The sequence below is a fragment of the Ceratotherium simum genome, chromosome 7 (assembly GCF_057802395.1).
Source record: "Ceratotherium simum simum isolate JZ-2026a chromosome 7, ASM5780239v1, whole genome shotgun sequence".
In the NCBI taxonomy this organism is placed as follows: Eukaryota; Metazoa; Chordata; class Mammalia; order Perissodactyla; family Rhinocerotidae; genus Ceratotherium; species Ceratotherium simum.
Window position 1 is genome coordinate 12,710,276 of NC_141906.1, and position 14,615 is coordinate 12,724,890.

General features: G+C 57.7%; 1 protein-coding gene across 2 annotated transcripts in view; it reads right to left on the reverse strand.

Moving 5' to 3' along the window:
• The window catches only part of KCNC1 (potassium voltage-gated channel subfamily C member 1), a 44,316-nt gene that overhangs the window by 1,866 nt on the left and 27,835 nt on the right, over positions 1 to 14,615 (reverse strand). The window contains exons 2-3 of one of the 2 annotated variants that reach the window (XM_004418483.3): positions 7,544 to 8,477; positions 293 to 481 (exon numbers count right to left, since the gene is read on the reverse strand). In XM_004418483.3, the coding sequence (XP_004418540.1) occupies positions 293 to 481; positions 7,544 to 8,477 (1,123 nt within the window). Of the gene's footprint in view, positions 1 to 292; positions 503 to 7,543; positions 8,478 to 14,615 lie in introns of both variants that reach the window. The other variant, XM_087433982.1, reaches the window with a different exon arrangement.

The following is a 14,615-nucleotide window of genomic DNA, read 5'->3' on the forward strand; positions in this document are numbered from 1 at the left end:
AGGGTTGCAGCCTGTAGTCAGCCAGCCTGTCCCCAAGCCCCTTCCTACCCTTAGCTCGATACCCACCCACAGCTGCCTGGACCTCAGGTCCTCTCTGCCAGCCCAATATCCCACTTGGGAGAAAGGGACTCAGACATCCAGGGGTCGACCCTGGGGGTTCCTTCTGCTCCTTGCCCCCCCCCTCAGTGTGCCTGCCTGCCCCTCAGCGCCCCTCGCCCGCCGCCCCACCCACCCATCTGCAGGAGTGCGAGGCAGCCCAGCTGATGCAGGGTGCCCAGCCTCCTCTACATACCCTTTCTCATTCCTCCACCAGGTGGGCACGCGTACTCCCCGGTTGATAAGAGGAAGCAGGGTCCGTATCTCTCGCGGGTGCCCGAGCGCGTAAAGGGCAGGCCCTCATCGGGAGTGAGGGCCTGGTCTATGTGGGGGCAGTCTTCGTTCGCCAGCGCGGCCTTCGCCACCTCCCCATTCAGTTTGGAATCTTCAAACATATAAGCAGAAGCTATTGAGACACTCAAAACTGTTTAGTCGGGGGGACAGGCCAGAGGTGGGGCATTGACAAAGGGCAGCCCGCCGCTGAGGACGGAAAGGCGAGCGGGCCATGGAGGGAGGCAGGAGGCTGGGGGTCTCCGGCTCATTCAGGCAGCCTGCGGGCTGCCCGCAGCACTGGGAAGGAGGGGCTCCTGGGTTTGCTCAAAGTTTGCAAAAAGATGAGTTGGTGATGGACCCAGCAAGCGTGGTGCTGCGGGCCAGGCCCAGGGCCCAAGGCGGGGCCGGTGAGACAGGATGGTGTGGATGTGGTCATGGGTAGAGGGCCAGACACAGAGCTCAGGGAGAAGACAGACAGACACTCAGAAACACTCCCGTCCAGAGAGGCGGCCTTTCCAGACCCCTCTGCTGCTGACCTGAGCCTGGCTGCCTCCCATCCACATCCAGCTGGTTGCCCAGGCTTCCCTAGCCCCATCCAGATCCCATCAATCAATGCTTCTCCATCCCCCATTTGGATCCCATCTGGTCACTGGCTTTATGCTGTTCCCCCACTACACTCTATCTGATCACTCATCTCCCCACCATGGACGCAATCTGGTCACTCTATATGTTCCATCCTCTGTGCAGACTAGGCCTGGTCACACAGTCGCCTCTGTCCCCATATAGACTCAACCTGGTCATTCTGTATGCCCTGCCCCCCATGCAGACTAGGCCTGGTTACGCAGTCGCCTCTGTCCCCATATAGACTCAACCTGATCATTCTGTATGCCCTGCCCCCCATGCAGACTAGGCCTGGTCACACAGTCGCCTCTGTCCCCATATAGACTCAATCTGGTTGCTCTGTATGCCCTGCCCCCCATGCAGACTAGGCCTGGTCACACAGTCTCCTCTGTCCCCCAGCCCCAATTTGACCACGCAGTCTGCTCCATCCCCCACACAGACGTAAGCTAGTCAGTCCACTCTGATCCCCACACAGACCAAGCCAGTGTCTTCCACCCCTCTCTGCCCCAAGCAGGCCTGGTCAGCGGTCACAGGTACAACAGGGATGTATGCATGAGGCAGTGACAGTGGGCCATGATTGGGGAGGGGGCTCCCATTCCTCTGTCTCCTCTCAGCAGCGTCCCCAGCAAAGCAGAGCAAATGGATGTGTAAAGACAATAGCAGCTGATGGACTCAGGTGGGAAGACGAGTCTTGGCCACTGTGGTAGCCTGAGAGGGAACCTGGGAGGAGATGTGGGGCACATTTCGGGGGGGGAGGCAAAGTATGGCCAGAGCAGGGAGCTCTCCCCCTCCCAAGTCCAGCAGCAGCGCCATGGAAGCCTCTGGAGCTGGCAGAGGTAGCTCTGTCTGGCCTCTGCCCTCCCCCCATCACTCTTAGAGACTGAGCCTGCCCCACGCTCTCTGCCCTCAAAGCAGAATCTTCCTGGCCAGGGTGGAGCCAACTTAGTCCCCACAGTGGGCAGCATGGCTTCCTCGAAGACTTCGTCAAGAGCGAGAGCCTCCAGGGAAGACGGACACCAACATGGGCATGAGCACAGGAGGGGAGGGAGTGGTTCTGTGAAGGACTACAGAGGGGAGAAAAGCTGGAGACCATCCCCGCCCGATGCGACCCTCTTCGGTGACCCTATTCACATCATATAGCTACACGCACAGGTGATCCTTCTCTGCGTGCACACTCAGCGTGCCCGCGGGCGGGATCACGGCCCGTGTACACATCGTGTCACTACAAAGAGGCAGTCAGTCAAAAGAGAAATGGACCAATCAGGTTTATTCGTAAAGCAAATCCAAAAAAAAATCCCATCATAATTTTGGAACTTAAAAAAAATCTGTCGTACAAGATGGCAAAGCATTTCACGTACAGTGCGTTTCTTGACAAATCCCAGGGGCTTCACTCCCTGATTTACTCTGAACCAGAAAAGCCAGTTACCAAGGTAACTCGGACACCACAGGACTGGGGCTGGGGCCTCTCTGGGGCCTGGGGGGCTGCCTAGCACTTGGGGCGTGTCTGTGGGCACACACATGTGCGCACAGACAAGCCTGGTCCTGCCTCCTGCTCTGGCTGGCCCTGTCTTCCCTCCCAAGGGTCTCTGGGCTGCGGGAGGAGGGCGGCTGGGGGTAGGGGAGGGAAGTATAAGAGAAGAGGATGGGGATGAGGGTGTGGAAGTCGGGGCCCATGCTACCCTGCACAAACGTTCCTCAAGGGGAAGACAGCCAGTCCTACCAGGCAGCGTCTCCATTTGGGACGGGGACCAGGACTTGCTGTCTCTCTGTTGGCCATCGTCTGTCAGTCGAGGTGTCTACAGCCTGCAGTTCTTGCCCAGGGGAGGGTCAAAGGTGGCTGGTGGAGCCCTCCTCTGGCTCTGCCCCCCAGTGCCCTGCCCCTGTAGCAGCCAGCTCCCACAACCTTTAAAGGGCCCAAAGTTGGGGCTGGTTTTCCCTGCAGGGGCCGGGGGCAGGGGGCAGCCACCAGGGATCTCTGAGTGGATGTGAGCCGGGCACCACCCCTGCCGCCTGTGGCTTCTCTCAACCATGACCTTTGAGGAGGGGCTGTGACTGGGTGGGAGTGGCTAGATCTCGCTCTGTGAAGGAGCCAGACTCCCTGGGCTGTTGGTTTATCTGCGGTTTGGGGTGCTCTCAGAAACTGGGAGCATTCTCTCTCTCCAGCTCCGAGGGGTGGCTAGAAGAGAGAGAAAACCTGGGGAACCCGTGAAAAAGGCCAGAGGTGCCAGCTCACCTAAGACTCCCCACCCCCTCCTGCCCCCCATCTTTGGCATCAGATGGCCGCCAGGAGCCTCAGCTCCTGCCTGCTCGCCAGAAGGCTGGGAGCCCACCCTCCCCTGGTCCAGGGCCCCTCGGACCAACTAGACCCGCGGGCCTGTGATGATGAAATGGCAGCATGGGCAGCGTCTCACAGAGATGGTTTCCAGGCTTTGAAATGGGCTGAGATAGATGAGCATCCGCGAGAGGGTCATTTTTTTTTAAACTTTAGAGCAAGGAGAACCCGGTGTCTGGGCCCGCAGCCAGCACGGCCGGCTTTTCTGCCCGGTCTCCAGGCCCCGCCGATGTACTTACTGTTCACACCGGCAGTGGGCGCCAGGGCGCACGCAGGGCTGGGGCGGGGAGGGGGTGCTGGGCATTTAGCCCTGAGGGGTCTGCCCCACTGGGGGCTCAGGGAAAAAGTCCCAGGCTAACTGGGGACAGTCTGTGAGAGACATAGCAGAGGACAGTGACGAGAACCGGCACGAGTCATGCGACAAAACGAGGAGAGAGAGAGACATGATTAGTGGAGAGAGAGAGAGAGAAGGTGAACAACACAGACTGAACACCAGCCTGGCCCTCAGAGTCCCATCACTTCTCTGGTGCTTCCCCCTTAGCCCACCGGGGCCACACGGACCCCAGTCAGGGCCCCAGCTGCCCACCCTGGCCCTGCCCACACCCTGCCTGGTCACCTCAGCCCCAATCCCGTCACCCTCCCTGCCCCACGGGCCAGCAGCACTCCTGGCCCCGCCTGCGGCCCAGCAGGGGAAAGGCGGAAGAGTGCCAGGACAGGGGCACTTTGGACTCAGCTGTTTGGGGGAGAACCCACCTCACAAATATGTCCCCGACGCTGCAGTGGCAGCTCCCCGAGGGCCCGGGCAGGGTCTTCTCTGGGACCTCACTGCCACCCTACATGCCCACAGGCAGGAAGGGGGTCTGGCCACCACCCCTCCCCCATGCCAGCCCCCTGCTCACCTATGGTGGGACCCCAGCAGCCCTGGACACGGCACCACAGAGGACCGACCCACATCACAGGAGCAGAGATGGACAAGACACACGTGAATGGACATGGCAGGATAGAGGGAGCACTCTGAGCTGTCCAGAGCAGGTGGCCCGGGCCCCCGACTGCGGATGGAGGAGGGAGCCCCTTTCTGGGACAGGAGCAGCTTCTCCTGGGCCATGAGACCCAGGCAGTCCCTGACCTTGCGAGGTGCCCTCCTGGCATCCTCCCTATGATGCCCTACAACCCCCCACCCAGGACAAATCCGCCACACACTGAGGCCATGCCAGCCATGATACAGAGGAGGAGACCAGATCATCCCTCACAGACACACAGGCCTGAGGCTTCAGGAGAGACCAGGGGATGGAGGAAGGGGACGGTGGCTGCTGGCATAACCCGGAGGCCTTGCTGGAGTCCCAGGGTATGGCCCTGGGTGTGGGGGGGTGCCCTCAGAGCCCAGCATGCTGCACTTGGCCCCAACCCAGGTTCTAAAAGTAGAACTGGAGAACCCCAGGTTTCCTTGAGGCCACTTGACTGCCCTTGGGGGTGGAGTGAGGCTGGAAATGCCGCAGGGGCTGCATCTCACCTCTCTCAGTTCCTGTCGGGTCTGGTCTCCACTCACATTTGCCTTCCTCACCTCTGGCCTTCCCCCCAGCTCACTCACAAACTCACCCTCAACACCATGCCCATCTAGGTACATAGCTGCAAACAGAAAAAGAGGCGAATGGAAAGGGACTCAGGGATGCAGAGATGGAGGGACACCTCCTAAGGACTACAGCCCCTCTTGGATAGATAATCTAGGTCTCATACACCAGCTTTCAGAGGAAGGAATGTTCTAGTGAGGGCTGAGGCTCAGAGGGGGTCTCGGAGCCAAGGTAGGCAGGTCTGGACATCAGGACAGCACCACTAGGGGAAGTGAGTACTTGGGAAAGGGAGTCGGGATTGAGCATGGGGATCAGGGAGACAGGTAGGAGGGTCCCGGCGTCAGGTTCCAGAAGGCAATCCTGGAAGGGCCTCAAATATCTCCTCAGCCATAGACACTGCTCAAGCCAGAGCTCTCTGGGTCCCTGAGACCTGGGGCCAGCACAAGGAGGCTCCAGGAGCAGGGCTGCCATGGCTGTGGGGCCCACGGGATCCAGCAGAGTGCATGGGCTTACAGGTGCTGCAGCATGGGGAAAGGGCTGTGTCCCTGGGACGAGCTGGTATGCATGTCAGAACACACACGTCTGCACTCTGTGTGTGTGTGCGTATGTGTGTGCGTGCGCACCCTCAGCACATGGAGGATACTGGCATTGTCTAGAAGTAGAGGGGAATCTGCCCGACTGGAGTGAACTGGGGATCCTTGACAGGCTGGCCTAGGACACCCACACTTGGGCACCAGCCCTGAAAGACCCAGTGTGGGGAAGATGTGACAGAAGGGTCAAGTAGAGCCATGATGACGCCATTCAGCAGAGCTCTTCCTGCGGAGCCCAGAGTGGAGCTGGGGGCTAGGCCAGCCCAGACCCTCTCCCAGAGCCTCAGGAACTTTCCATGCCATGGTGTGGCTCTTGAGGTCAAACAGCTAGCTAATCCAAAGCAGAGAGGTGGGGCAGAGCTTTCCAGTGGCCCAGGCCTGACTCACTGAGTGGGAGCCATGCCCTAGCCGGGGAGCCTGGCCTCACCTCAGGCCCCCTGTTCTAGCCTCTGAGACCCCTGCCCATCCCCTGGCCCAGCCCAGAACACTAACCACGTTCCTCTCAGGTGCCTACAGAAATCCCAGGAAGCGGGGAAGGGGAGGGGGCCTGGTGAGGGGCTGGAAAGCCCCTATGGGCAGAGAAGTGGGCCTTGGGGGTACTGCCCTGGGCAGCAGAGCTGTGGGATAAAGCCAGATCAGGAGCAGGATGGGGGTGGTGGGCCAGAGAGCACGTCGGCAGGGAAGAAAGAATCAATATTCCACTGGGGGAGGCCACCCAAACCAGGAGGAAACTTGCTCATCTAGGCTGTGCTAGCCTACAACCCCCCCGGCCAGATATGGGCACGGGGATGTCCTTCGTAGACTAAGTGCTACCTATCACTCACTCAGCCTCCCTCACCCCGGCACTCAGCTCAGCGTTGTCATTCTCCTCTGGGTCATTCATTCTCTTGAAATCCCTGTGTCCACAGAATAAGTCGATGGTATTCCATGGGTAGAGGTAGACGATGGGCTTTATATCTTCGGACCAGAGCCCCGTGATCAACTTTATGTGCTATATGCAGGTTCTCATAAAACTGAGATAGTCCCATAATGAACCACTAGCCATGGAATATTAGAATATATCCCACGGTGACTAGTATTGTTTCATGGCCCCCTCCCCGCTCCCCGACGCCCACCGAATTCACGGGAAAGTGGTTGCACACTGGTTGGGATGTCACGTATTGCTGCCGCAGTCCCTACCGCCGGAAATGGGGAGAACCTTTGGTGGGAGGTGGCTGCTGGTCTGTAGCGCTTTCGTCTACGCTGCCCGGGGTGGTGGCCCCCTCCAGTCCTTGGCTCACCAGCCGCTTCCATCAGAAGACCACCGGAAACTCCCACTCGACCATCAACCCAAACAGACAACGTGAAAGCTAGAGTCACTCCAACAGGTTCCTAAAGATAAACGCTAAACTCTAGAGTGGTGGTAGAAGATGAGTTGGTTCGGCATGCTATGGGGTAAGTAAGCTTGTTACGGAGGGCTAGGGGCGTCTCCTAGGAAGCCCCGGAGCTAGGCAGCCGGAATCAGAGCAGGAGTTCTACTCAGCTATGAGACAGGCTCTGTTGGGGGTGAGAATCCTTGCTACTGCCTTTGCAGGGACCCTCCTGCCAGATCCCATGCACCATTTGTGCGGTCTGCACAGCCTGAAGGGAGCCGTGTAAAAACCAAATCAGAAGCTCTCTGGCATTTCCAGACCACACCCACCCCCACCCTGCCCCGACACTGGGTCAGTGGCCTGAGTCGGAGACTCAAGCTTGACTCCTGCCCACCGAGCAGCAGCCCCCAGGCTCCTGCTAAGAGAGTCCTTAGCAACCTCACGGACCGAGTCATCTCTTCAGAACCTCACAAGACCAGCACGTCAACCTCCTTACCCAGGGCCACCAGTGAGGTTCCTCTAGCAGGCTCTCGCCTTGTGAATTTGGCTGCCCAGCATCTCCCTGGGCCCTCAGGCTCCACACCTCGCGACTGAGTGCGGGGTCCAGGGTTGCCCATGGAACTAAGGAAGCAGTCTGACTGAATGTGGAATCATCACTACAGGGGGCGGAGGTGAATGGTCAGATCGACATGCCTCTAAGAGGTTTCCTACCTGCTCTGTTAATTTCTAAAATTTCTTCCTGGGCCAGCGGGCATGTGTCACTCTGAGTACTGTGATGTGGAGAGTTTACGACAGATTTACAATAATTGGGAGATCCCAGCTGCGGTGGCCGTGGAATATGCTTCTTTTTTTTCTTTGGTAGTTTCTGCTTAGCCATGGCTAAGGAGTAATACATCCCGAAATTGTTCACGATGACGGGCACGGGCATGGCAATGGTCAGCACGCCTGCCAGCGCACACAGTGCTCCCACCAACATGCCGGACCACGTCTGCGGGTACATGTCTCCGTAGCCTAGTGTTGTCATGGTGACCACGGCCCACCAGAAGCCAATGGGGATGTTCTTAAAGTGGGTGTGCTCACTGGCGCTGGGGTCATTGGGCTGTGCCCCTATCCTCTCGGCATAGTAGATCATAGTGGCAAAGATCAGGACACCCAGAGCCAGGAAGATGATAAGCAGTAAGAACTCATTGGTGCTGGCGCGGAGAGTGTGGCCCAGGACCCGCAGGCCCACAAAATGGCGGGTCAGCTTGAAGATGCGCAGGATACGCACAAAGCGGACGACGCGCAGGAAGCCCAGGACGTCCTTGGCAGCCTTGGAGGACAGGCCACTTAAACCCACCTCCAGGTAGAAGGGAAGGATGGCCACAAAGTCAATGATGTTGAGCGAGTTCTTGATGAACTCTACCTTGTTGGGGCAGAAGACGACGCGCATGAGGAACTCGAAGGTGAACCAGACCACACAGACGCCCTCAATGTAGGTGAGGAAGGCCTCCGTCTCCGCTTCCCGGTAGTAACGCACTTGCGTGCCATTCCGAACGTTCTCGATCTCCGTCTTGTTCACGATGGGGTTGAAGCGCTCGTGGGTCTCCAGGCAGAAGGTGGTGATGGAGACCAGGATGAAGAAGAGGGAGGCAAAGGCCACATACTGTGGGGGAGAAACACACAGTGTCAGAGGGGAGGCCCTCCCACCCAGAGCAGAGAAATCTGGGGTGCCTTTGTGCTGGGTCCAGGCAGAGGCCAGGCCAGGGGAAGACACCTGCACAATGTGCCCTCCAACATGGGCCAAGCCGACATGCCACTTTTCCCTCCACAGGGCACGGGGTGAGGAGGCTTGGGAATGAAGGGGTTGTGGCAGAGATTGCTTTGTTTTCACAGATGCCTTTTCTTTCCTCCTGGACGTGCAGCTAGACTACATTTCCCAGACTTCCTTGGGCTTGGGTGGAGTCATGGGACTGAGTTCAGGCCAGTGGATGTGCACAGAAGGAGTGTGCACTAATGCCAGGTATGGCTCATAGGACCTTCCCACTCAATCTCCCTGCTCTCTTTCTTCCTTTGACTGCCAGTCAAATGCTGAAGCCCTCGGGACCCTCCTGCCAGATCCCATGCGGCAGAGCTACAGAAGGAAGGAGGCTGGGTCCCTGAAAAGAAAGACATCTATCAAATGCCCTCATTGAACTATCACCTGAGCGAAAACAAACTTCTGTTGTGTTAAGCCACTGTGACTTGGGGGTGATTTATTAAAGCATTTAGCCTACTCTAAGAAAAGTGACCTGGCCTGCTGGGGTTGAAGTTGGCAAAGAAATGGGAATGGGCAGCTGTAGTGCAATCAGGCCCCTCAAAGGCCTCGTCTTCCATCCTTCTTCCTTCCTACTCCAGTCTATTTGCTCTCTTTCTCACGGATCTGTGCCTCACTCATGGGGTCTCTTTCGAGCCTATCTAGGATGGAGTATCTGCTCCAGGTACATGATATTTTTTACCCCCTCTCCCTGTCCTCCTAGGAACTCACACCACCAAGCTGAAGTGAGTTCCCCATCCTTGGAGGTATTCAAATAGAGGCCAAATGGTCATTTGTCAGAGATACTGTGTTGAGGGTTCAAGCATTAGGAGGAGAATTTGACCAGGGGCTCCTCAAAGTCACCATAAACCATAGGGTCTGCTTCTCTCATGCTCCTGCCTGCTAGCCCCAGGGGAGGGGTGTGAGTGGGAAGGAGGAAGAAACTGCTGAGGGGCTGGAGCTTTCCAAACACAAGCGGGTACCTGCTCCTCTCAGACCCCACCAGTGAGAAGGAAATGGCCAGGATAACCCAGCCTGTCCAGACTATATGCTCTGGCCCCGAGCCACTGCAGAAAGGTTCAGGAGACCCTTTGGCTTGGTTTAGTGGCCCCATCTGAGGACCTCCTGGGCTTCTCTAGCCCCCAGCAGACACTGGTACCCGAGGAAAAAGAATTGAGCAGCTGTCTGAGTTTCAAACCCTCCTGCTCAGACTAAATTCCAGGCAAGGGCTCTTCTTCCAGCCTCCAGTTGGGTCCCCCTGGAACTCTGACATACCGTGGCCTCCCCTGGCACTGCCCTGGGCAGATGGAATCCTGGTCAGTCAGCTGTCCTCCAGGGGCCTAGCTGGTTATTCCTGCCTGCATGTTCCCACTGCTCCCCTCCCCTCTGGGCCCCTCTTCTCCCAGCCTGGCCACGACAGACCATGGCCAGAGCAGGGCCATCTCCCTGGAGGTAGCCCTGGGCAACAGTCTGGAATGGGTGGCACCTTTGGTCTACAGAGCTGCCCCCATAGATAGCTTCAAGGAGAGCCATGGTCTCACCCTGTATTTGCAGTGGGAGGCAGCCATGCTGCTTCTAGCAATTTCTTTAGTTTGCATCCCCTGGTGAGGGGATGGGCAGCATTGGAAGTCCCAGAACAGCCCTGTCTGGGTTGATCATGGCCATGGGAACTGGTACCCATTCTGGCAGGGTTCTAGAAACCAAGAACTATGTGGACCTTTCAAGCCACGTTCTGGGTTGGGGGAAGGGAAGAGGAGAGGGGGAAGGGACAAAGTCAGCACTTCAGAATGACAGCGTAAGAGCAGCCTTTAGGGATTATCTGGTGCAAGACACTACATGCTACAGATGGGAAGCCTGAGGCCCAGAAACAGGAAGAGATGGCCCGAGCCAATCATGATGGTAGCTAATTGTCCTGTAGGTTTTAGAGCATGGTGCAATTTTCAAAAATTTTATCCTAGACTACTATCAAGTGTGATCCCTATGCATCCTTCCTTCCATCCACCTGTGCCTCCTTTCTTTTACCCATCCATCATCCATCATCCATCCTTCCTTCCTCCCTTTCTCCCTCCCATCCATCCACTCATCCTTCCTTCCTTCTTTTTTTTTTTATATAATTTGATTTATTTATTCATTTTTCCCCCAAAGCCCCAGTAGATAGTTGTATGTCATAGCTGCACATCCTTCTAGTTGCTGCACGTGGGACGTGGCCTCAGCATGGCCGGAGAAGCAGTGCATCAGTGCGCGCCAGGGATCCGAACCCGGGCTGCCAGCAGTGGAGCGTGCGCACTTAACCGCTAAGCCACGGGGCCAGCCCCATTCTTCCTTCCTTCTATCCTCTCTCCCTCCCTCCCTCTCATCCACACACGCATTAATCCTTCTTCCCTCCCTCTCTCCTTTCCTTCCTTTCTTTGTTCCTTCCTCCTTTCCCTCCCTCTCTCTCTTCCATACATCATGCATTCATTCATTCTTCCCTTCCCTCCTCTCTTCTTTTTTCCTTCCCTCGTTCTTTCCTCCCTCCCCCCCCCTTCCACCCACCCATCCATCCACCCATTCATGCATCCGACCGTTCATCCATCTGTCCTTTCTTCCTTCCGTTCCTCACCAGGCGCCAGGTTATGCCCAGCACAGAGTAGAATAAGGCCTCAGCCCAGCCCTCAGGGAGACAAGAACAGAGACAAGTACAATGCAGTGGACTGAAAAGGTAAGCCCCGTCAGCCCTATGAAGTGGGTGAGATTTGGACACGGTGGGGACAGGGTAAGGACTTCAGCCAGGTCTTCCAACTCTAGAAACAGTTCTTTAAGGGTCCAGATAGTGCTGACCTGGGTCACTAAGAGGTAGACCCGGAAAGCAAAGTGGTGGCAACTAAGAGAGGCTACCCCTTCTGACCCATGTTTCTGTAGCTCTTTCCATCACCAGAGCTGCCAAAGCTCTTGGAACTAAAACACATCCTTGTCCACTGGGCATTTGGCCCTGGATTCCCCCTGGAGGGCCCCCTCTTGGAGCTTGGCATTCACAGCCCAGACTCCCGAAGGGCAGGTCATGCCCCCAGCCACCCCCCTGCCCTGGCCTTTGTGAGATAGGAAGACCAAGAGGCAGGGCCCTCAGCACCCCTGGGCTCCCGAACCTGGCCAGGGGTGGAAGGCAAGAAGCACCTCCTCTCCTCACCGCCCCATCAGCCACAGCGTCCCCTCCTAAACGGTCCCACATCTGTCCTCCTCTGTCGCCTCTGCTCACGTGTGACTCTCTCTCAACAGGGTCACTGCCATCAAAGCCAACAGGTCAGGTTTTAGGCTTCAGTCCAGCCTCCAACAGCTACCAAAGGGAGCAACCCACTGGAAACCCGGCTCTGCCCAGGCCCCCGGACTACGCTGCCCACTGAGAAAAGCCCTAACTCCTCAGCCTGGCACACGAGGCTCTCTGTGCCCCGGCCTCAGTGGCTTCCCTACAAGCACCCAACGTTCTTGCCACATGCAACTCTCTGCCATTTCTGACCCCCACTTCCATGTCTCCCCCATCTCCATGTCTTTACACCTGCTGTTCCTTCCACCAGAAAGTGTTCCTGCCGATCTCTGTCTGAAAAAACCCACCCATCCTGCAACAGCCACTAAGCAGCCCTTCTCCTGAGACACCTTTTCCAGGTGAGGCTCTTGGCAGCTGAGGCCCCTAGGAAGCAGCAGATGAAGGGACCCCCACACACAAGGAGTCTGTAAATTCACACCCAGGGAGGCAGCAAGCTTCTAGCTGTCTCCTACTCTGGCTCATTAGTGCTCAGGGGAGGCTCATGGGAACAGGCCTGACAGGGCACTGATGTCCCAGGAGCCTTCTGACTCCCAAGTGCCCCCACGGGCCCTCAGAGCTCTCATCCCATTTGCTCTTTTCACAGGACAGGTCCTGTTGGGAAAACTGAGGCCCCAAAAGAGGTCAGGTCTTATAAAATAGGGTAGGAAAAAATCCTTGGTTCTCAGTGATCAATGGACATCCTGTCTAGATTCTTTCCTCTCTGGGCCCCTGTGCCCAAGGAGTGGGGGTGGAGTGCAGGCAGCAGCAGCCAGGCCTAGAGCCAGACGCCAGGATTCTCCTCCAGGAGAGCCAGAAGAGGACAAAGCCAGGCCTTCTGCCCTGCCTAGGCTCCCTGGGTGCCTTCCTTCCTGGCCTTTGCTGCTGGCAGGCCTGGTCCTTTGTCACAGGCAGAGTCCCAGCAACATCTGGGTCCAAGTGGGCCATCAGGAGGGCAGTGGAGGAAGGTGCCCCTGGCTTGCTTGGACAGCCACATTCTCCTGAGCCTGGAGACGAGCAGGTCAGCCACGGCGCACAGCCAAAGCGAGAGCTCATACCCAGCTGAGTCCCCAGCTCCCTTCTGTGCATCCTTGGGGTAGCCGAGCACAGGAAGGAGAGAGGAGGAAGCTTCCAAAGTTGAGGACCTACTCTGCACCTTTAATCCTCATACTGACCCGGTAAGACGGGTGGTGGTGCCCCATTGTGCCAAAAAGGAAACCCAGGTACAGAGAGGTTCAGGGACGAAACCAAGGGTTTAAGGCTAGTGATGAAGCTGAAACTTGGACTTGGACCCAAACATAGCTAGCTCCAGAACCCAAGCTCTCTCTACCATCAGACCTGCCTAAGCTCTCGGGGCTAAAAACCCCACCCTGCACATGGGGTAGCTGGCCCTGATCGTGTCTGAGGCTCCATCTTGTAGTTGGCACCCACAGCCCAGACTCTCTGAGGGCAGGCTATGCCATCTCCAGAGAGGGAGAGCACAGGGTGCCCGGGTCCACAGGCTGGAGCACAGCCACGTCTGGATCATACTTGGGCCTCGTTGCTGGGACTTACCAGCAGCTGGGGCAACAGGAGCCCCAGGGGCAGGGATGCTGCCCCCTCCTTGCTCGGGGAATCAAAGGACTGCAGCCTTGGGTGGCCTAGCCAGCATCCCCACCGGCCACCTCACCCCCACCTGGCCCACCTTCTCACAAATCCAGAAAGGGCATGCTGAGAGGTGACCTCACCTTGCTCAAGGAGCTCAGCCAGAGGCAGGGGGCAAGTGCACGGGGAAGGGAAGTTCCTGGGATCTGCTGCCCCTGGCAGGAAGGGAACCTCAGCCTGGCAGGCCCAGGGCAGCAAGCCTTGGGGGCCGCCTCTACAGCAACCCTGGGCTGTCACCCCCAGGGCTGTAGGGGCTGCAGACAAGAGCAGGGGCCTGTACCTCAGGTGAGCTGTCTGCCTCCCAATCCCCAGTCACCCAGAGGACACAGAAGAGTCACCCACAGACCACAGACACACACAACTACCCAGGGATACACTTCACCCATTACCTAAGCACATACACTGTGCACGTGGCCACACAAACCACCACAGCATGGTGTCCCCAACACACACACACAGAGAATACAGGGGCCCATGGAGCATCTTGCAACATGTCACCACACACCAGACGTAAACACCAGGGTGCTGCGCAGCCAGCACACATCCCCACACGACACTGGCACATACACACTCAGAGCACACGGATGGTGCAGCAGCGGTCACCACACAGCGTCCCCACTACACAGCACAGACCCCAGCACTGCTGCCCAGCTGGCCCCTCCTCTGCGCGCCTCGCCCCCGCCGGGTGTGACAGACTCAGTGTCTGTCTCTCCTACAGGACAGCAGCTCCAGCCCGCCTCGCCCCCGCCTCCTCAGCCCGCCTCCCTGCTCAGATGGTGCCGGTGTCTGGATTCCTCATCCCTAGGGCCTGCCTGCCATCCATGGGTTTCCTGATTTCCTGCCACCCGCCAGACCGTGCCTCCCTTCCTCAGCACCCCCTGTAGCAGCTGTCCCCCAAACCCAGGATCCAGGCCAGCTGTGAGACCAGTCCCTCCTGGGCTGCTAGGCTGAGGAAGGGCACCAAGGGAGCTTGGCCCAGCAGCCCAGGAGCAGTTATCACCCAGCCTGGCCACCTCAGTGGCCACCTCACTGTCTGTGAAATTTCAAGACAACACAGGCAAGATCGCCTGATAATGCAGCATAAACCC